We start from the raw sequence: 22,642 nt of genomic DNA, 5'->3' as shown, positions 1-22,642 counted from the left end.
CAATAATTGATTATGAGTGTCATGTTAATAATGTTGTTGGATGAATGTTAGACCATTTTCTGAATAATTTATTTTAGACCATCAATTAATTAAAATATGCAAAAATCCTTGCGGGTATCATTTTTTTGGTAGGCTAGGCCCAACTAAAAGTGAACTGAACGAGGCCGAAAAGCCCAATTCCCTGCTCTCTAACAACAATGGGATGGCAACCGTCAACGGTAAAGGAACAATCTCGCGCTACAAAGCAGTTGACATGAAACACGTGGCATCACACTTATCGTTGGATACATCGAGCAGCCCTTAGATTCCCCCTCATCCTTTTCCTTCGTTTCCCACTAAACCACGTCTACTGTCTCTCTCTCTCTCTCTCCCTCTCTCTCTGTGTCTGCAATTTTGGAATGAGCGAAGGATAGAGACAATGTCTACTCTCTCTCTCCGCTCTCATTTCCTCTCACCAACCTCTCCTCTTAAGCTCGATTCCTCTAAAACCCTAATTTTTTGTACCTCTTTCAATGAAAACGCGAAACGTTTCGCTTTCTTCAAAGGCACCTCCACACGCCCGCGAATCGTCTGTTCTTCTTCTTCTTCTTCGAAGGACGCCTCTAGCGATAACATCCCGAGGTTTTTTTTAGTTTGTTTGTTTGCTTTGAATTTTATAATTTTTATTCAAATTTTTGTGTATTTCAGTTTGGTTGCCGAGAAAATGTCGGAAAAACAAGCATGACACTATGACAGCATTTAGGGATGAATTTAAGATAAAATAAACTATAAGAATGCTCCTAGCTTGTTTCTGTAACAGAATTGAATTTTCCTAATGAATTTGTATGAAAGAGATTGAATTATATAAGCTGAAGTAGTCCGCCTAATATATAACGACCGGTACCGTCTGAGAGTCGATACTTATTTCCCGTATGCTAGCAATCTCATTCAATTTTTGTGGTTTTTTTTTTTTCAATTTTTTTAGCAACTTTTGCATCATAGAAGGACCGGAAACTGTCCAGGATTTTGTTCAGATGCAGCTGCGGGAAATTCAAAATAACATAAGGAGTAGACGCAATAAGATCTTTCTCCTCATGGAAGAGGTGAAGTTTGTTAATTTCTTAGAGTCAGTCCCAAATGTATATTAATCTGGCAGAGCCTAATTCCTTTGAAATTTTTCTGTACATTGTTGCACTTTCTGTGGTTAAGTAGCGTTTTTTTATGGATTTACATAAATGTTTTAGCTGGAACTTGCATAGGTAAGGAGATTACGGGTGCAAGAGCGGATCAAGGGTGTGAAAGGTATTGATGAAAGCAGTGAGGAAGAAGCCGATGAGATGCCCGAAATGACATCATCTATTCCTTTCCTCCCTCATGTGGTGAGTTTTGAAATGATTGTTGCAAGGAGATTTGGATATTCACCTAAGAAAGCATGTCTATAGTTGCCAAGCCTGTACTTGGGGTTCTTCATTTTATGGAAGATGTAGAGAGGAAAATGCTAATGAAAAGTTGGAAAAGATGCTTAGAATCCTGTAATTATTGATATTTAGCACAACAAATGCATCATTTATTTAATCCTAATTATGCATTTCTGAGATATCCTGTAAGCCTGTGTACGGGAACAGCATTTCCTCATACTCTGCTCTCTTTATTTTTAGTCTCTTAAATTCTTATTCTCTTAAATTCTTATTCTCTTCTGAGATCTGTATCATTAGAGCATTTATCGTTTATTTTTATTTTTATGTGAGGCTAACATTGTGCATTTCCTTTTGAACTAGACACCAAAGACGTTGAAGCAGCTGTACTTGACTAGCTTGTCATTTATAGCGGGAATAATCGCATTTGGGGGCCTTATTGCTCCAACAGTAAGTTTATAAGAGTAGCTATTTGATTTGTCATTCACTTTTACAATAATAAGAAAGTGTCAATTTTTATTGTCTAACGTCAGTAACTGTTTTTTTTTTTTTTTTTTTTTTTCTTCTCTTGTATGTGTGTGTGTGTGTGTTATGGAGCTGTAATATCCAGTTCCGCACCTGTTAAAATTCCCAATAACTTAGATATTAGGTGTTTCTGATCACACTGATGGTGATTACATATAAATTTTCTTGTAGTTCTCTGGAATTTGGGGTTTTTATTATCAGATCATAAGTGTGTATACGTTCTTTCAATGCTTAACCATGATGTGCGTTAAATGTCTACATTTTTTTCATGGCAGCTGGAGCTAAAATTGGGTTTAGGTGGCACCTCATATGAAGATTTTATACGCAGCATGCATTTGCCTTTGCAGTTAAGGTATTCACTTCGAGTAGCATTTCTCCTTTTTTTTATTCTGAATTCTAAAGAAACCAAAATTTTGGCGTTGATGAGCTACACATCTTCTTAATTAGTGCTCTAAATTGCACTTGTTCAATTTTTCTCAAATCAGCCAGGTTGATCCCATTGTGGCATCTTTTTCGGGCGGGGCCGTGGGTGTCATTTCAGCTCTGATGTTAATTGAAGCTAACAATGTGGAGCAACAAGAAAAGAAAAGATGCAAATATTGCTATGGAACTGGTATGGTACTAATGAACGTTTTAATTATTAATACATTCATCTGGTATGTAACAATTTTAATTGAGGACATGCTTTTGTATATCAAGTTGAGTTTCCTGCTTAATGGTTGCATTTGAAAGCACACTCATCTTCATTCACCAATTGCTGAGATATAAATTGTATACTTGATAGGCTGAAGGGTGTGGTACTGATGAACTTTTTGTAATTGAGCTAGACCTGATTCTGTAATATGAAAGATTGTCTAAACCTCCCATAGCCTAAGGGGTTTCCATATTTATGAATCAATGTCCAATTAATTTGCTGCTGAATACAGAAAGTGTGGCCTATCAATTTCTGATTGGATTGTGTTATATTCTTTTATTTGTTTTTGAGCTGCGAGGTATTGCATTCAGATGCTTGTGGGACAGTTTCATCAAGATCTTCAGAAGTAGATTGATTTTATATTGTCATCTTATCTATTGACATTATGATAGCTTAAGTTTGTGGATCTTTTATGCACCGTCTTATGTTCTTTCAAATTCATGGGTTCAACATATTTTCTGTTGTCCTATGGTCAGGTTATTTGGCCTGTGCTCGATGTTCTGCAAGCGGCGTATGCCTGAGCATTGATCCTCTCTCAGTAGTATCCACTGCTTCTGATCGCCCTCTGCAAGTGCCGACAACAAAGAGGTGTCCAAACTGCTCTGGCGCAGGAAAGGTATATAATCTGATCAGAGACAGCTTATTCATGGAAAATGAATTGGCATTGTCAACTTATAAGACTGCTTTTAATTATAACTTATAGCTTGATCCATGAGTCCTATGTGTTGTGCCTAGTTTTCGTTTGATTGCTATTGCAGTGCCACTGTTAAGCTCTTCCCCTCTCACTCACTCACTGATTATATGCACTCACATGTAGGTAATGTGCCCGACATGCCTGTGCACCGGGATGTTGATGGCTAGCGAACATGACCCACGAATAGATCCGTTTGACTGACGAGGATTGGAGGCCTTCTAATATAATTTTCTTCTAAGAGGACCTCAGGAAAAATAAAAATAAAAATAAAAATCTGAGTAAACATTTTGTTGAAAGACAAAAGCCGACATTCTCTACTAGGCTACTACAAATACAATCTTCTCTTTGCTTCCTGATTACAAATCCTGCGAATTGTATGCTATTCCCAGTGTGAGTGCTGAGGGAATTATCTGTTGCATCTTACGGGCAGAGAAAAGTTCTTGACCGCCACCAGAACTGCCCCGGGCGGGGGCTGGTTTTGAGCACCTGTCCGCCCGTATATGGGTGGGTGGCCTATATATGGGTACTGCCCGTTGGGGTTATTGGGCCAAAAAATCACCCAATACCCTTGCAAGTGAGCGGTTCATCGTTCCACTGATTTTACTTGGCCAAACAACATCGGCTTCTAATCATCATTAGGAAGTGTAGCAAAGTGTGAAGATTCATCAGTAGATAGGACAAATATGGTCTTAATATTGACCGAACTAAATCAAAAAAGATAAAAGTTTTACCTCAAATTGAGTTGAAAAAAATTATTTTAATTTAGTCTATTAAATTAACATATATTCTTAAAATATGTGATTCTTACATACATTTTTTAATAAGATTAAAATAACAAATAAATAGGATTACAAATAAATATGAGAATTGTGTGCTCTAAAGATATTTAATAGACTAAGTTAAAAGAAATTTTACAAATTCAATTTAGAAGACAACTTTGTGAGGAGATATACTGTTTTCATGGAAACTCAATTATTCTAGAAGATAACTCATTGTCCAGAGACTCGAGATTAAATGGAGGAAAAAGTAATCTTAAAAAAGTACGGATGCTAACAAGGTTAAGAAAAACAAAAAAATAATACGTTTATAACAATTATATAAAATTTGTTGTACGTTCTAAGTCATCTGACAGTTTGGCCGAGTGGTCTAAGGCGCCAGATTTAGGCTCTGGTCCGAAAGGGCGTGGGTTCAAATCCCACAGCTGTCAATATAAAGTAGTAAAATCATTTTTGTCCACTGTCAAAATAAACGACTAGACGTCGTCGTTTACCAAACCCCTGGTTCTTCTTCGCACTAATTTTTTAAGCTTTTTTGTACCTTGCTCATGGCCATTTAGCACCTCGCTGCTTCTCTAACCGAGTCGCTCCGACTCACGCCTCGAACGCAAAGTGGACATGGCAAGAACTCTGAGGAACAAAACGGGTTTCCATCTCCTGACTCGGTTCCTGAAATCACCGAGTCCACCTCATCATCATTGCGGAAGCAGAAGATCGCTGGAAACCATAGCGTACGAAGAGGTCCGAGCTTCAACAGAGAAGCCGTACCACTCAACGGCCTTTGTTCTTCATGGCCTCTTGGGATCTGGCAGAAATTGGAGATCTTTCTCTCGAAGTCTTGCTTCCACCCTCTCCAATTCCTCTACTTCCTCTGGTAATCTCTCTCTCTCTATCTCTCTCTCTCTCTGAGTCTCTCTCTCTCTCGACTCTCGCAATCTAATCTTAGATTTTTTATTGTTTGGAATTAGTTAATCTTCGGTTTTCACTCAAATTAGTGTTTTATTCTGAAACCGGAGCAATTTGGATCATAATTTTGGAATTTTTGTTTTGTTCTCTTGTATGATTTTTTTCTTAGCGACCAAACCCATCGTAAGGTCCGATTCTCCGCATTTACTCAATTTCAGAAGCCTTTTTGTTATATATGTTTGTATAGAATGGAGGATGGTGCTTGTGGATTTGAGGAACCATGGAAGATCAGCTGAGATAAAAGGCCTAGAACCACCTCATGACATGGTGAATGCGGCCAATGATTTGGCTCATTTAGTGAAGGCTCGAGGTTGGGCTTGGCCAGATGTTGTTATAGGCCACTCCTTGGGCGGTAAGGTTGCGCTTCAGTTTGCGGAGAGCTGTACTCGTGGCGACTATGGTGAATCTGTTGCATTGCCCAAACAGGTTTTTCTTTGCCAAAGTTTCATAGATATAAGTGCCCATGTATTTAATGTTAAAATTGTTGTATGCTTCATAAACTACAAGGTATTCCGTAATTTTATAAGCAGTTATGGAAATGTGGAAAGTATGCAATGGGAATGATTATCTAATTGTAGCAATATCAGTTTGAAATTTAAAACCCTATGTATGTGGGAACTTGGACAATTGCATTGTCTCTCTTCATGTCCAGAACTCCTGGAGCACTGTGCTTTGTACCCAGATACATGTGGGTTGCACATGTAATGCCACAGGTCACAGGTGGGACTCATATGTATGTGAATGCGAAGCTTGGTGGTTTGGGAGTATTGAGAAGTCTTCCCTCTGTCCTTTGCAGTATTGCTAGCATAAGTCAAGATCTATAAGAAAATGAGAGTTAGAATAGGCACTCAACTTTGTTTAGCTGATCTGGGCTGTATCTGGCACATGTCTTACCTTTTGGTGGTCTAAATTTTGGAAACATAGTGAGCTATTTAGTGTCTGTCGCTTCTGTTGTTATACATGATAAATCATACTGATGTGCATGTCAGTTTAGCCAAGAGAGTGCTCCCGACATAGAATTACTTTTTGCAATATCTGGATGTAGTTGTGTCTCTATGGGTTTGCTAACCTACTTCATCCTTGGATGAGGCTGGGCTATATCTCCCTTTTACTATAACATAGAATACCCCAATTTCTGATCCATGAAAGAAGAAAAAAAGGAAAGAATAAGAAAAATCTAACCTAGCGTCTGGTTATTGCACATATATATAGAGTTTTAGTTTTTTGCATGTTATATTTCTAAAAATGGAGGCACATGCTATTTGGTTCAATATTATGGGTGAAGAAGTTTCAAATATATTCATTAATTTACCATTGTTGATTAGCTTGTAGCAAGCAGTAGAAGAGAATATGAGTTATCTTTGTTTAATTAAAGGTGGGGGGGGGGGGGGGGGGGGGGGGGGGGGTGTGGAAGGAGATTGTTGACCCCTCCTCCAAAGTGTAACTTATTAAATGAACTAATTCCACTAAAACAAACATACTGCAGTTCTTATGCATAGTTTTGTAGTAGGTAAGTTTGTAAAGTGATTTTCCAAGCGGACATGGGCTCGTGACAAACTTTGCCTGGCCGATCAATGGTCATTGTACAAGTGTTCCCTAGATCATGGATGCACAATAATAGGAATATGAGTCTCCTCATTTTGTTCGATTATTTGTGATTGTAGTTGCATCATTTGTTCTAAATAGATTACATTTATTATAATTGTTCTGTATGGCATTAATAAATGTTAGATTCCATCTTTTGTATATATTTGCTCATTAGCAGCAAGACATCTTGCCCACGGCTTTATTTCAATCCATATTTGTGATTGTCTCATTGGATTCTAAATGTACCATCTTGCTTCTTTTAACACATCATTTCCCAAATTTCATTAGTTTTTCTGGTGCTATTAATATATATGTGCGGCTTTTTTTCGTTGCAATGTGATTCCTGTTAAGAGTTCAGGTTAGCCAGTGACCAAGTAAAATTTAAAATTTTCAGTTACTTGCACATCAGAAAATATTTTTGTCATTTTCTATTTGCCTGATGCAGAACAGCTGTGGGTACTGGACTCCGTCCCTGGAGAAGTGAACCCTCAAAACAGTGATGGAGAAGTTGAGAAGGTGTTGCAGACCTTACAGAGCTTACCTTCATCAGTCCCATCACGAAAGTAAAACCTTTTTTCCCTCTTGTAATGTATTACTATTTGTGGCAAAACCTAGGTTTAGATCCTTAGGTCAAGTATTTTAAGTAAAAAAAAAATCACCATATTAGTGGTAAGTGTTTTCTTAAATTGCGAATAGAAGATCAAGATCATCATCTCAAAATTCTACCCAAAAAAATATGAATTATAATAACACTTTTTTTTTTGATAAGTAAAATTGAATTTTTATATATAAAAAATATAGTTGTTCAAGTGTTCTTCCAAAGCAAGAGGAAAATGCAAGGAAGATTTTTGAATATTAAACAACACACTCACTTTTGCTTCTAGGGAATGAATTATAATAACACTTGATCTAAACTGCAAATTTTATCACAATATTCTGATAAGTTCTGAATCACCAACAAAGTGTAATAAAGTTTTGTTGAGTTCTATATTGAACATTTTATCACAAAATTCTCATTGGAGTCATCATTTCTAACTGTAACATTTGCTCACATATTTGTTAATTGAAATCTAGTAAATAATAAATTCCATTTTTTTATGTACCGGTGATGTATGAGAATTTAATGAACCTAGGCCAAGGAACTTTACCAGAGTCATGTCCCTTATTTGTATGCATGGGTAATATAGTGTTGGTGGGTTAAGTGGGCCTACTATCACCACGGGGTAGACATCCAGATGCAGGTGTGAGGTGAAGTTGCGTTCTAGAAGTATAAAGATTAGCTTCTTAGATGTCTTTCTTTCTAGGCGTTCTCTTGTATATTCCATGTGTACTAAGGTTGCACCCCTCTGTGCTTTTGATATATACAACATTACTTATCAAAAAAAGTATCTGGATCTGAAGTGGTGAAGTTGAAGTTGCATTGTATACTTCTTGTGTATTTGGGTTGTGCTTCTTTGCACTTTTTAATAAGATTGATTTACTTGTTAATAAAATATGAGAAATGCTTTTTTTTCCATCTCTGGTCCATCTCCATACATTTTTTTTTTTCAAATCAACCATTGGATAATGCTTCTTTTTTTAAAATCAAACACACATGTATACACTCACACCCCTTACCTCACACCCCTTACCTCATTCAAGCATCTGCCTTGGAGGCTTCTTATTTCTTTATGTCTGGTTAAATTGTGAAGGATCATATTAGATTCTATGTGAAAAGTGTTTCTTTTGTTATTGTCAAAAACTAAGTAGATTGGGATATTTCTTTTAATGTATAGTGGAGTGTTCAAGAGACTTGCTGGTTTCCTGGAGTTCTAGCTGAATTAGCTAGAGGGTTCTTGTATTCTTTGTTGGTTAATGAAATGCTCATTCATCCAAAAAAAAAAAATAGATTGGGATATATACAATGTTGTCATATGCCACCATTATAGAATCCACCAAGCTGAATTTCTTTTGAAACAAATCTTGTTCCTGAGACTTCAGGTGGCTTGTGAGTCGTATGATTGAACTTGGGTTCTCAAAGTCATTGTCAGAATGGATAGGCAGCAACCTCAAGAAATCAGGAGAGCATGAGACATGGGCATTTAATCTTGAAGGTGCTGTGCAAATGTTCAATTCATACAGGTAAATATATGATTTTCTTAGAGATCAATTTGAAATCACTTCCTTAAAAAGAAAAAAACTTCTACTGGTATTCGTTTTAAAATAAAATAAACATTGAACGTAAAAATCCTGTAGGGAGAAGTCTTATTGGTCTCTTTTGGAGCATCCACCAAAAGGTATGGATATAGCAATTGTCCGTGCAGAGAACAGTGACAGGTGGGACAAAGATGTGATCCAGCAGCTTGAAGACCTTGCCAATCGGGGAGGAGATGGAGATGGGTCTGAGGGGAAGTTTTCTGTTCACGTGCTTCCCAATTCAGGCCACTGGGTTCACGCAGACAACCCAAAGGGGCTTTTAGAGATCATTGCTCCAAAGCTTGCATCTCTTAGACCTCATAGTAGTTGATTTCTTGGATATCAACAATAGAAAAAATTTATATACTGAAATTTGATTGGTTATTCAGTGATGACACACTTTAAAATAATTTTTGATGTTGGGATGAGGCAGTGATAATGGTTGAGATGATGACTTTGGTAGAACCTCGAAACTTGAGAAATGCAGAATTATTGATTAAAACTCAAAACCGTTCGAAAGATTTCAAATTTCTTTCAGTCATTTTCGTACGTTTGAATTTGGAGTGAGTAATGTTATTCTTTTCTATCTATCTATTTCACTAATTTCACATTAATTGAAAATACGTCACATCAATCAGCTTGAAATAGATGGAAAGAGTAGTGTTATTCATTTGGTATTGTTGGTGTACCCTAGGAAAATTACATTTTATGTCTCTTGAACTGTCATTTTATTTATAAACATCCTTTCAAATTTTAAAAATTGATAATTGACCCCACACCAAACTCTGCAACACTTTTGAGTTATTTTATCATTAACATTTTTTTTTTGGTAAGTTGGAGAAAAATCACCCTACATGGCATATACATGACCAATTTTGACATTTTCTTGTAAAAGTGTAAGAGTAATGTTAGATACCATCTTTTTATTCTCTTATAATCTTCTTAAAGCTGATGCGGCTTTCAAAATCATCATTTTATCAAAATTCAAGTATGATTCATTTAAAATTTAATGGTAATTTTAAAAGCCACATCAGCTTTAGGAGAATAAAAAGATGGTACCTAGCATTACTCAAAGTGTAATTATGCTTTTGGATTAAAAAAAAAAAATTATAATAGAAGGCCCTGTGATGATTTTTGTCAAACCTAATAGAAAATCCTAATAAAAGGCCCCGGGGTCACCTGAAAAGTGCTGGGAGTTCGAGTGGATTTATTGTCACTTTTTTAAGTTTAGGGGTATTTACAAATAGGGTACAATTGAAATGAAATAAATATAGTTACTCCAAAAATGAAATTATGTGAGTAGTTCTAAAATATTAACAAATCATTCAAAGACGGTAGTAAAGTTGGTGTTAGGCCTGGGTGCTATAAAAGGCACTAAAGGGTTTAAAGTGTTCAATGAAAAAGAGAAAAATTAAAATTGTCATATAATAGTCAACATTTTAACGGGATCACGTAATAAGTTGTATATGAATTGGCACATCAATTTGTAAAGAACTTATAGTACAAAATATAATGTCTTTAACATTACTAAAAACTTAATATTGAATAGGACATATTCTCAACTAATTGGATGCTTAGCTTGTAAAAAAATTGCAATATTTAAAGTATTATCTATAATCAGTGTCTTAATCCTTTCTCCTTTTCGTTTTAGGGTTGATATTTTATTTTATTTCATGTAATAGTATACATGATGTCACTTGGTTAATATGTGGCCATGCCATTTAAAAAATTTTAATAATATAACATTATATACATCACTAGATAAACCAAAATAGGGAAAAGTCTGCATAAACCCCTTAAAGTACTTTTCAATTGTCAATATCCGCCCAAACTATTGATTAAATGAACGTCACCCCCAATGACAACAAAAAAGACCACAAATTTATTCAATAAAACAAAAATACCCCTACAAATTCGAAGAAAAAAAAAACTAATATATATGTGTGTGTAAAGAAGAAGGGGTGGTCATGTACCTTTAGGGGGAATACATAAACTTTACAGCTTACATATACCTTTACATCCCCTACTTATTTATGTATTTGAAAAGAATACATAAACTTTTGTCAACAAAATAAAATATTAATAATGAAATTACTCCTACAAAGAGAATATCCATGTACCTTTAGGGGGACGTAAACAATTTTTTAAAATTTTTTATTATTTATTTATTTATTTTATTTTATATATAAGTAGGGGATGTAACCACAATGAGGAATACCTGTAAACTTTCAGGGTCAGATTTAAAATTGAAAGAACTTCAGGGGAATTTCGGTTATTTCGCAGGCTCTTTCGGTCCAAAAACCCTAGCTATAAAACGGCAATGATACACGTCGGCTCTCCTACCAGCTAGGGTTTCCGAAGGCCGAGCAGCGTCAGAGTTCGCGATACACCTAACTTCCATTTGCTCATCGCAGCCATGGTAAGCGTCTCTACTCCTATCTCTCCTCTCTCTTTGACTTCAATTTTCGTGATCTGAGAACCAGCATTGCGTAATAGAAACTCTGGTAGTTTGGTGGTCGAGAAAGCGCGGAAAAACAATATGAAAATAACCGAAACTTTGGAATATTAGGTCGCATTTGTCTTAAGATTCGTAAATTAAAATAGGTTTTGTGCAACTACGAGTGAGAGTAATGCAACCGCTTGCTTTGGCTGCTGTGAATTTTTTTTTAAATTTTATGGAAGCATGAGAAAGAAATATCCTTTCTCAGTTTTCTTGGCAACCAAACTCCAGTATTGGATTTTCATTGTATTATGTAATGGGATAGAGATAAACCTTGATTTGACGTTCTCTTCTGATGTGTTGAATAGATTGGGTTACTTTCTGTTTGATACTGAGAAATTGTGGGAAAAGTGAAGATGTGCCAAACATTGTTCTTGTTGTTTGATGTTCAGAAAAAAGCTGAAATTGTTCAGCTCAATTGTGCCTCATATGGTTATTGAAAAGGGTCCTTTTTTGTGTGTGAACTGTGAATCATGTAAAAGAGAATAAGAAAGATTTAGTCTTTTTTATTTTTTGCATCTTTCCTGGTAACCGAACCGATTCATAATGGTAATGTGATACCTTTCTGTAAGCTAATTACTAGGTTAGTTTGATGTTGATGAGTGTTTCAATGAGTGTGATCTCTGTTGCTATGCAAAAGCTCCCTCTGTATTGTGTATACTTATGGCATATCAACCAACATGTGAGGGCCAAGTGTAGACTCAATTTACAGAACTGCAAGTTAAAATCATTGTTGAAGTATCAATAGTGACATACCTTTTCGTTTGTTTCTCTGAAAATATTAGGGCAAGGAAAGGAAATAGCTTGAAATGGTTTAAAGATACCCAACAAAACTAGGTAGATTTTTTTTTTTCTTTTTATTCTTTGGCTTCCTATTGTATTTTTTGAGAACCCAATGGAGCATTTTTTGCTTTCTTCCTGGGAGGAGTATTGTGGTCAATAAAAATGCTTGGACTTGACATTTTGTAAGTGGGGTCAACAGGTGATCCTAACATGTTTGTTGGGGCACGTGTCTTAATTGAGATTTTGGATGTATAAGGAATGATGGGAGAGCTGATGATAGCAAAAGAGAGTGGTCCTTATCATGGCTTTCTTCCTTTAAAATTTGAGCTCTTGAATACGTGTCTGTTTGCACAATGGTGCCAATTGGGTTTACTTTTATTTGGTTTTCCCAACTTTGTGTTTGTAATTCTTGGACCGTGTGTATGAGTTCTTACATATCCTTTGTGTGGATTTTGAAGTCAAGAAGGAAAACCAGGGAGCCCAAAGAAGAAAATGTTACACTAGGACCCGCTACACGTGAAGGAGAGCAGGTTTTTGGTGTGGCCCACATTTTTGCCTCGTTCAATGACACATTCATTGTAAGTATTAACTATTGTAAATGTTCATGAATTTTTCTTGTAATTCATTTGTATAACATTTTTGGTAGATTAATTATCTTCCAGTTCAATCGTATAAAATGTTTTTGTTTGAATTGCAGCATGTGACTGACTTGTCTGGAGGGGAAACACTTGTTCGCATTACTGGTATGACATGGTCTTGCTCTTGGCTCACTATAATGTGGATATTTTTTATGTCTATGTCTTAAACAATAGCATATCTACCATTAACTAAAATGTGGACATTCTAATATCAATTGACCAAAGTTCCGTGGTGCCTAAAGCCAGGGGTTAGTTTGAGTGGCTCTTCAACATGGGTTTAGAATGTCTCAGGAAGCGTTGACCTGTGTTCAAATCTACCATTCTGGCCTGTATTCAAATCCTACTGGAATCCTTTTGGTGCAACCCGTGTTGATCTTGCTAGTTTCCGGGTACATGTGGGGATTTAGCTTAGGCATCTCAATATGTATATATGTGTGTGTAGATAGATAGATAGATAGATAGTAAATGACCAATTTCTCTGATATATGATTATTCTAGTAGTTGAAATTTTGTTTCTCAAACAATCTTATTGTGTTCTAATATATGTACGGTTCTCCTATGATTCAGTTCTTTTGAGAATCTTCCTGGTCCTACTTCTATTTCGTTGATTTATTTTTTCACATAGAAGGCTATATGCTGTTGACGTACTTGGTGGTTGGTTGCTGCTTGATTTAGATATAGCATCTTTACTTCTTTTCAGGCGACTTTGTCTTAACTTCCATTTTCTTTAGTTTGCCTCCTATTTATTCCGTGACTCATTTTCTCTTTCCCAAGGTGGCATGAAGGTGAAAGCTGATAGAGATGAATCATCACCATATGCAGCTATGCTTGCAGCACAGGATGTTTCTCAAAGATGCAAGGTTTGTGCTATACCTCTCCTAACTCCTTAATTGATGTGCAACTTATCAAAAAATTAGTTCTTAATTGATGTGCAACTGCAGAATTAGAATCTATGTGAATCTGGTCTCCTGGTTTTTAGTTTGTCATTTTTCAGGTCTAGTTTGACTTTATTTGTATGTATGTGAGCTCTATTAGTTGGTGATCTGATAGTTTTTCCATCATGGAAGTGGGATGTTTGTATTTCGCTTGTGTATGAATCAAAAATTTTCACAATTCTTGTTTGGTCTAAAAATTCTTCTTGATTCTTCTTGCTTGTAATTTGCAGGAACTTGGCATTACTGCTCTACATATAAAACTGCGGGCTACTGGAGGGAACAAGACTAAGACTCCTGGTCCAGGTGCCCAGTCAGCACTTAGAGCCCTTGCTCGTTCAGGCATGAAAATTGGCCGCATAGGTATTGCTGTTCTCTTTATCCATTAAGGCTTGTTGGGTTTTAGTATGTAAATTGTTTTATTCTAATTCTCTTATCCAACCCCTCCATCTTCTTTTCTCCTCTCTCCTAAAGACTCTGGTATCTGCAGCTCTATATGAATTACGCCACCACTGATTTGTAATTATTGAACTTTTGTCTTTTTGATATCTGGCTCAGTGCCTGCACTGCATGCACCCAACTGCCACTATTCAATTGAGATCCCACAATTCTCTTGATTTATCTTTCCTACTGTGGATGTTTCTTGGTTTTGAATTCCTCTGCAGAGAATAATAGACCTTGTTATATTGTTTTCAGAGGATGTGACCCCAATTCCTAGCGACAGTACTCGTAGAAAGGGCGGCAGAAGGGGGAGAAGGTTGTGATTCTTTCCATGTCAGATCAAGCCGAATCAGCTGCTATCTTTGCTTGGACTTCTTCAGTCTAGATGCAACCATGTTATCTTCCTTTTGAGAACAATACTTGTAGTTTTGATTTTTGTTAGGTTGAGATCTGATCATTTAATTGAAACAAAATATGTTTTTTATGGGTTACTTTTAATATTTCGCTTGTGATCTTCTGAAGCCAAGTTGGATATGGAACTTAATTTGTGATTGTCTTGATGGTTCCTTTTTTTTTTTTTTTTTTTTTCCGAAGTCAACCTTTTTTAATTAACTTTTATGAAATAGTTTCTCCGGATTTGGCCAATTGTCTTGATTGATTGATGCCTTGGTTCAAACCATGTTTTCATCGTCCCCAGTCTGAATGCTGTAATGTTGCTAGGCCGTTGAGTTTACATTTCTTAAAACTGCCGGGTGGTATTTTACTATCTTAATCTCGACCCAAGAACAGTATTAAGAATGTCAGCGGTCTATCTCTTCAGGTGTTTGCAACTAAGTTGTCGGGTTAAACAATCATCGAAAGTGTTACTGTCTTCAAATAGACAATACCATTTGCCGATCTCTGCAACTTAGGAATAGAAAAATGGTTCAGCATTTGTTTTTTCTTCTCTGGTTCGTTTAGTTTGGTTCTTCTTTTTTGGGGTAGGATAAGAATGAGAGTGCGTCTTCTATACGGGCGTGGCAAAAAAATGGATGTTTTTGCCCACCAATAAGTGAGTGACAAATCAGATTATCACACATAACAAAGTAAACTTGGTTGCACCAAATTATATCACAAACATCAAACTTCACAATATCTCAAACAACAAAAGCTTAGAAAATTGTTTGAACCCAACAAATTTCTCAAGCTTCATGTCGGCTGCCAGGTACCACGCCGCCACCTCCCAGGCAGAGATGCTGCCCTGCCCAGCTCCGCCAAGCCCACGCTGCTCCACCCAGCTCCGCTACCCATCCCAACGACCAAACCACGCCGCCACCGCCTAGCCCAACCCACGGCGACCAGATGACCCTGCCACCACCAAGCCCAACCCATGGCGAATATCCCACGCCACCCATGCCACCCAGACCACGCCACCCATCTCACCTGAATAAAAACTTCTATTCACGTAAATTCATCACAACTTAAAAAAGCCAGATCAACAGGATCAAAATGAACCAAAAAAGCCAATTTCAACACCCATCCTTCAAAACTCAGAACATGGGTCACAATCATAAAAAATCTTGCGTAGAAAGGACACGAAAAGAGTTTATCTTTTTAGCATGCCCAGATCGTAAAATCTATAATACAAGCCGATTGACAATTGATTAGCAACCAAAAGAAGAAAAAACAGCATCTACCAAAAACAGAACACAACCACATATGCTTAAACAACTTTCCATTTGTACATTATGATCATTACAAATCGAAACAGAACAATTCAAAAACGAGGATTACATATCAGAGAAACCAAGATTCTTCAAAACCCATCTGCATCCGCCAACAATTGCACATAATTTGCCTTTATTCTTAACCTAAAATAGCAAAATTTGGATCAAATTGAAGAGAGAGAAAGTGGGTATCTGGTCAGAGAAAGTTGAATACGAATCTGGGCATGGGTAGTGGGGCTCGAATTTGGGCGGTGGTCTGGGTGGTGGACTGGGCGGGGGGTTCGAATGTGGGTGGTGGAGATCGAATTTGGCCGGTGGTTTCTGCCTAGGTGGTGGCGGCGTGTTTCAGTGTCGGCAATGATGAGTAGCCTTGGCTTTCAGCTTGAGGTAGGCAAATTTTGTGCACTTTTTATGCTTTAACTGACGTGGCTTTCTTCTATTGGAGGGCAGAAAGCTCATGTTTCCTGCCACGACTGAATAGAAGATATTCTCTAAGAATTATATCAAAACTGCAAAAATAAAAGCAAGAGCACAAGCCGTAAAGGCATTTCTTAGAAAAACGCAACACACCCTCAAGAAAGAAGAGACATACAATCCTGTCACTACCGATCCCACTTTTTTAAAGAATTTTGCAATGCAATGTGTTTTAATATTTAAAGGTGAATATAAGTGCAGCCAAGAATATTATAGTTTTTTTCTCCAAAAAAAAAAAAAAAAATAGAAGAAAAAGAATATTATAGTTTTACTACAAGCTTTTTATAAACTAATTAATGTAATAATTTATATGATATTTAAATTTAATTATAGTTAATAGTTGGCAAGGTCAATTTGTAAAGGGTCATAGTAAAAATTATAATTCTCTCAACATTTTCCAAAAACTAAAGGACACGGTTTGGATTTATTTCGTGACTTTCGTCGATCACAAGACTAAGGAATTGTATAAGCACGGCAGACAGTATAACTAAAAGAACGACGAGCCGTTTTTAGCCCAATGTGCCAAGCTTCTTCGCTTACCATATAACCATCGCTGGTTTTGGGTCGGGTCGGGTCAACAATCGGAAATCAAATTCGTAGGTCGTAGGTCGTAGGAACCTAACCGCCTCCTTGAGAGAACCAAAGCGAAACCCTAGAAACAGAGTATAAAAGTCGCACTTAACCCTACGGAGTAGAGAGAAAGGAAGGGAGAGAGAGAGAGAGAGAGAAATGCAGATATTCGTGAAAACCCTAACCGGGAAGACCATTACTCTCGAGGTCGAGAGCAGTGACACCATCGACAATGTCAAGGCCAAGATCCAAGACAAGGAAGGTATTTTTTCTAAACCTCTTTGTTCTCTTTTTGATTATCAGAACCGAGTGGTTTAGACTTATTAAAATCTGTAAGCTTACAAGATGATCTGGTGTGTGTGGCTGCACAGGAATTCCTCCGGATCAGCAGCGCTTGATCTTCGCTGGAAAGCAGCTCGAAGATGGCCGAACCCTAGCCGACTATAACATTCAGAAAGGTTTCCCTCTCTCTTTCTTGTGCGCCCTCTCGCCCTGTGTTGTAAAATTGATTTTTATTTAATTTATTTGCTTGTCTGTTCGTTGGTGTTGTTCAGAGTCGACGTTGCATCTGGTGCTGAGGCTTCGTGGAGGGATCATTGAGCCTTCTTTGATGGCTTTGGCCCGCAAATACAATCAAGACAAGACGATTTGCCGCAAGTAAGAATGCTCTATATGTGGTTTATATGATATTACTGCATTTACGGTTGAGTTACTTTTGGGATTTGTGATTTTGAATGTTTCAATACTTGTAAATTTATTTATTCGTTTGCTGATGATATATTTTTTACCATTTGGTGGCTTGGTTGATGGTGAAATGTAGGATAAGAATAGCGAGCCAAGTGGCTTCTTTTGCTGTGATGTATTATGTTTAAGTACTTGATATTGTGAAAACTTCAATCAACGAATTTTATTTGTTTACATGGCCGTATACACTGGTCATGTGGCGTAGATTTGAATGGAGGGACTTCTGGGTGTTCAAAGCATTGGATTGATGATTTCTTTTTATATGTTCTTCTACTGGGGTCAATGGGTTAGATGTGTTCTTTAAGGGACAAATACTTGGCCTCTTCTGCTTTTGAGGTGAACGACAGGTTATGCTTGATCCAGATAATAATTTCCATTCTTCAACTTTGTCAGATAGACTTATTTACTTGCAGTTGATTTTCATGGCTGTGACACCATAGTTTTCATTTTAGAATAAAATAGAGATGGCACTGTGTCCTTGTTTGGTCTTGGACTAGATGGGGAGAGATTCAATTTGAGTGGCTCAGATGCTGCACGTTAGGGGTTGTGTTGGATTCTTTTTTTTTGAATAAGTAACCATTCTTTCTATGACTCTTTATTTCGTGTGCAGAGCTGGGTTCCTATTCTATCTCATTCTTTTCTCTGATTGATTGATTTGTTTATATTTTTATTGACGGGACAATAACTTATACTCTTATGCTGTTTACATGCAAAAGTGGTTTTTCTTGTTCCCAATATTGATTTTCCATTCAACTTTGTCAGCTGGACTTGTATAGTGGCAGTTGATTTTCACGAGTGGTACATAATGTTTTTGGCATAAGAATTACTTTAAAATATACTTGAGGGGTGACACTAAATCGTGCTTGTTCTATCTTGGGCTGGACAAAATGTCACTCAGGTTGAGGGAAGGAAAAGAGTGAAGGGGTTTGGCTGGGTTATTTATGTTGGTGCTAGCCAACAGTAGCCACATGGTCACTATTTTGAAAACTTGGTTAAACTTCACCTAAGTTTGAAACCACCTTGTCTTTTACTACAATATTTATGTATGAGAAATTGGTGGGGACTGTAAGTTGAACCCTCTCTTGCTTTTAACTCTGTAAGTGCAAAGGAGGGCATCCTAGTCCCAATATTAATTTCCATTTTAATTTTGTCAACTGGGTTTTTTGTTACTGTTGCTGTAACTTAACAGGTGGTACGTTTCGTATTTGACTATTTGCTAGTCGATTACTTGTTAATGTCCACTGCCAAGGGAGTACGTACATTACTGGTGATTTGGGCAGGACTATAAAGAGAGACGCTTATGGGGTGGTGGGAGAGAGGAAGGTATGAGATAGAAGGGAGAAAACATCAATTGGGTGGTAGAGGAGAACTTTGTGTGGATTTTTGTGTCAGATTTGATAAATATGCTACTCTTTGGTTAGCAGTTTGTTCTTAATGGTTATAAGTTTATTGTTCATGTAGAACAGTTGCGAAGAAAGAGTGGTTGCATTTCCCCAACTTGATGTGACTTTGATTTAGTGTTTTATAGTTTGGGTTGCTATCTGCCACTCAAATCTTTTGGAAAAAGTGTATGTTGTGTATATTTTTGGGCAAGCACTTTCTGTGAATATTTTCCAGATGAAATTATCCCGTATGCTTGCCCACAGCTTTGACTTTAGTGGTCTGTAATTTTATTTTGTTTTGCCTCAGTAATGGAGTTTGTATGCTGCTTTTGATTTATACATCATTTGTTTTTCACAAATCGAATTGCACTATGTTTTTACTTTGCCAATCATTATCTCCTGTTTTTATATGCTAGATGTTATGCTCGTCTGCACCCAAGGGCTGTAAACTGCCGGAAGAAGAAGTGTGGTCATAGCAATCAGGTCCTTTTAGTTTTTTATTGAAAGTTTAATTTTTGGGTTGTTTTAATTCTAGTTGTTGTGAACTGTTGTCTGCTGATTTTTGACAAATCTCTACAATATTGTAACCTAATTTTTTCCTTCTTGCAGTTGAGGCCAAAGAAGAAGATTAAGTAAACTCTGTACTGCTATTTTGTTTAGTGTCGCCGATTAAAATTTGAAAGTTGATATTAGGACCAAGAAATACTGTATGTGGTTTACATCGTAATGGATTTTCTACTGTTAGTCAACATTTATGAACGTGTTCCAATTTTGATATCAAAATATTGTGATGGGTCTTCTTCAGTTATCACATTCATGTGCATGTTGTGATTTTCTTTCCAGGATGAATGGGTGTTTCTCTTATATTTTTCATCTTTTCGGTTTGATCCATCTGCTAGATAAGACATCTTATCTGACCAATGAAAATTGTTAAAATCATAGATTTTCGAGATGGTGCTCTACTTGTAGGCATCTCTCCTGTCCAAATACGAGCAAAACAGTATTTGTGTAGCCTGCGGATCTGAATATTAAGCTGCTTTTTAATATACGAAGAGGAGAATATCTAATTTAGCTAATACCTAATTTGTAATATCTTCTAACTAAAAATTGTGTCAATAATTTTTTAAAACTATTAAGAATTTATTATGCATTTCTTTTGTCTTGCAAAAGGGTTTTAACTTTCAGAGCAAGTGATGATTTACAGTCAATTAGTTCCAAATGGGTTTGGGTGTCCAATCATTCTCAAAAATAGTTTTGAAAGGCGGCTAAATTATCCCATTAATTGTTTTATGGGAGTGATCGGCCATTTCTATTGTGTTTTTGAGGTGGTTGATTATTCTTAAAATTGTTTTGGGTGGTTAGGTCATCCTGTTGGTTACTCTCGGGGAGGCCAATCGCTTTTTAGAAAATTATTTTGGAAGAGGTTAGCCTCTCTCATGGATTGTTTTGGGGATGGGATAGTCAGATCACTCTTGAGCTTCTTTGAGGGTTGTCGGCTGCTCATGTTTACTTCTTTTAGGGGTGACCAACTATCTAAAATTATTTTGGGAGTGGTTTGTCGTGTTATCATGATCGGATACATTTCAAAAGAATTTTTGGGGATGGTCGATCACTTCTATCAGCATCTTTAAGATGGTCAACCACCTTTTTTGACTGGTTTAACCAACCGCCAATTGCTTGAGATGATCAATCACCTCTATCTATTTAAATTTATTTTCTAATTTATTATAAATAAATGACCAAGATTTGAATCTCCTACAATTTTTTGTCAAAAAAAAAAAAGTGTAGGGCCAAGAGAGGGGCTTCCTACTCAATTGAGGAGTGTCTCACAAACTCATATAAAACAGACAAAAATAATAACACGGATTTTAATTATATAGGAAATCCTGATTCTTAATCTACAATATCCTTCGTAGCAAGAAATTTTTATGGGGAATTTGATGGTACATTAGTCATTACTCTTACTTCAATCTCATCTAATCTCTAGGACAACCCCTATTGAATGAGATATTTTTTCCAATCAAACCCAAACCAGATGCAATAGTCTTATCCTATTGCACTATTCACTTGCTCGGATAAGTATTTAGACAATTGCAAGCCCCGTTTACTTAGACTGCCCGCTAATAATGTCATATTGTTTGCTGCCTGAATTGCCCATAAAAAATGTGAAATCTCTTGAGACAACAATCGGACAAAGGTTATTGTTAATTCGCGCCAAAAGCAAACTTAGTGGTATGCCAAGTCACAAATGAGTAATACTTGTACGAAAACCTTAGCACTTGTATTGGTGATTGGACGTCTCACCTAATCTTCTATATTCTTGACAATTTGTTTTTCATAACGTTGCTTAATTTTCTACATCGATTTGTCTTTTATTGTTTATAATGACATCATACTCTTTTCATGTTCAGACCGTTTTCTCCTTTCTACCAAATTATAGCAAATATATTTCTAGTTTATGCATGCGAGAAAAAAAAAAAAAAAAATTCACATTCCTTCTTCAAATTATTACTCTTTCTAAACTATTAAAAAATTATCAATATCCTCCAATAATAAAAATACCATTAATAATTTTTTTTTTTTTAAAAAAAAAACTAAAACTAAATTTTTTATTTAAAAAAATGAAGAAAAAGGAAGTGATTTTTTTTTTAAAAAAAAAAAAAGCAAAAAATCAATTTTGTTAAAGAAACAAAATTGATATATATATATATATATATATATATTTTCTCCGAATTTATAAGAATATTTTTGTCTTATTAACAAAAATGACTAATATTATTGCAATTAAAAATTTAAAGAAATACGGTCAATTGAGTAATAATTTGAATTTATTAAACTTTTAAAAAAAGGAAAAAAAAAAAAGAAAGAAAGTAAGTGGGTCTTGGATTAACGGTCAAATCTCAAGCTCCGTTACTTTAGAATTTAGAATGGCATGCTTTTCAACAAAGGCGTCCACTAATTAATGATCAAAGAGTAGGTGGATGGCACATAGCCATCAACTTTGATACGCCAATTGGGAAGCTGCTCTGTGTAAACAGCGGGAAAAGACTGGGGTGGATGCTGTAATTCGCGACTGGAAAGGGAAAATTTTGGCTGTACGTGGTTTGACAAGGTCTGGCTGTATGGATCCTCTGGCGGCGGAAGCATGGGCAGGAACCCAAGCTCTCGAATTAGGGAAGGAAATGGGGCTGTCTCAGATTTTATTAGAAGGGGATGCAAAGGTGGTGGTGAAGGCTGTCAATGCAGTGACCACCGACGGGAGCACAATTGGTCACCTGGTGGATGACATGAAAGTTTTGTTGTCGGCCTTTCAACAGTGGCGGGTGCAGCGGGTGGGTCGCGAGCTAAATAAGGTGGCCCATACAATTGCTCGACAGGCTGTTAGGGAGGGAATTGAGAGAACATGGATTGGGGTTGTTCCTGATTGTATCCGGGAAATTATACTAAGGGAGCACTCTGCTTCTTTAGATTGATCATATTTATAAAAGTGATTCTATTTTATCTCAAAAAAAAAAAAAAAAAAAACTTTGATACGCCAATTTCTTAGAAAGGTTAGCACATCATGATCCAAGATTTTATAAGGACCTTGAGGAACAATATTTTACACCTACAATTATTTATTTATTTTTTTTTCGATAACATAATCACACAATCGAGGGAT

At 36.4% G+C, this 22,642-nt stretch overlaps 4 protein-coding genes and 1 non-coding gene across 5 annotated transcripts; all 5 read left to right on the top strand.

Moving 5' to 3' along the window:
- The first annotated feature begins 341 nt into the window (after positions 1-341).
- On the top strand, positions 342-3,725 carry LOC132192108 (chaperone protein dnaJ-like protein). Its single transcript, XM_059607325.2, has 8 exons — positions 342-621; positions 965-1,082; positions 1,239-1,358; positions 1,758-1,844; positions 2,195-2,271; positions 2,405-2,532; positions 3,090-3,229; positions 3,431-3,725. Exons 1-8 carry the CDS (start codon positions 419-421, stop codon positions 3,506-3,508), a joined length of 951 nt encoding a protein of 316 aa, XP_059463308.2. The 5' UTR covers positions 342-418; the 3' UTR covers positions 3,509-3,725.
- Positions 3,726-4,434: 709 nt separating this feature from the next.
- TRNAL-UAG (transfer RNA leucine (anticodon UAG)) lies at positions 4,435-4,514 on the top strand. Its single transcript has one exon. It is a non-coding gene; the product is annotated as a tRNA-Leu (tRNA).
- Positions 4,515-4,576: 62 nt separating this feature from the next.
- LOC132162525 (alpha/beta-Hydrolases superfamily protein) lies at positions 4,577-9,201 on the top strand. Its single transcript, XM_059572760.2, has 5 exons — positions 4,577-4,957; positions 5,237-5,475; positions 7,087-7,199; positions 8,617-8,757; positions 8,872-9,201. The coding sequence occupies exons 1-5, from the start codon at positions 4,702-4,704 to the stop codon at positions 9,140-9,142; spliced, it is 1,020 nt and encodes a 339-aa protein (XP_059428743.2). The 5' UTR covers positions 4,577-4,701; the 3' UTR covers positions 9,143-9,201.
- A 1,919-nt stretch (positions 9,202-11,120) lies between these two features.
- On the top strand, positions 11,121-14,657 carry LOC132191794 (small ribosomal subunit protein uS11x). The gene is made up of 6 exons (XM_059606893.2): positions 11,121-11,230; positions 12,553-12,672; positions 12,792-12,837; positions 13,507-13,592; positions 13,898-14,027; positions 14,361-14,657. The coding sequence occupies exons 1-6, from the start codon at positions 11,228-11,230 to the stop codon at positions 14,426-14,428; spliced, it is 453 nt and encodes a 150-aa protein (XP_059462876.1). The 5' UTR covers positions 11,121-11,227; the 3' UTR covers positions 14,429-14,657.
- Positions 14,658-16,888: 2,231 nt separating this feature from the next.
- UBQ1 (ubiquitin extension protein 1) lies at positions 16,889-19,792 on the top strand. The gene is made up of 5 exons (XM_059607049.2): positions 16,889-17,117; positions 17,227-17,313; positions 17,410-17,512; positions 19,398-19,464; positions 19,591-19,792. The coding sequence occupies exons 1-5, from the start codon at positions 17,015-17,017 to the stop codon at positions 19,615-19,617; spliced, it is 387 nt and encodes a 128-aa protein (XP_059463032.1). The 5' UTR covers positions 16,889-17,014; the 3' UTR covers positions 19,618-19,792.
- The last annotated feature ends 2,850 nt before the right edge of the window (positions 19,793-22,642 follow it).

This window comes from Corylus avellana, chromosome 10 (genome assembly GCF_965113065.1).
Source record: "Corylus avellana chromosome 10, dhCorAvel1.hap1.2, whole genome shotgun sequence".
Lineage (NCBI taxonomy): Eukaryota > Viridiplantae > Streptophyta > Magnoliopsida > Fagales > Betulaceae > Corylus > Corylus avellana.
This window is presented reverse-complemented; position numbering and strand designations above follow the sequence as displayed.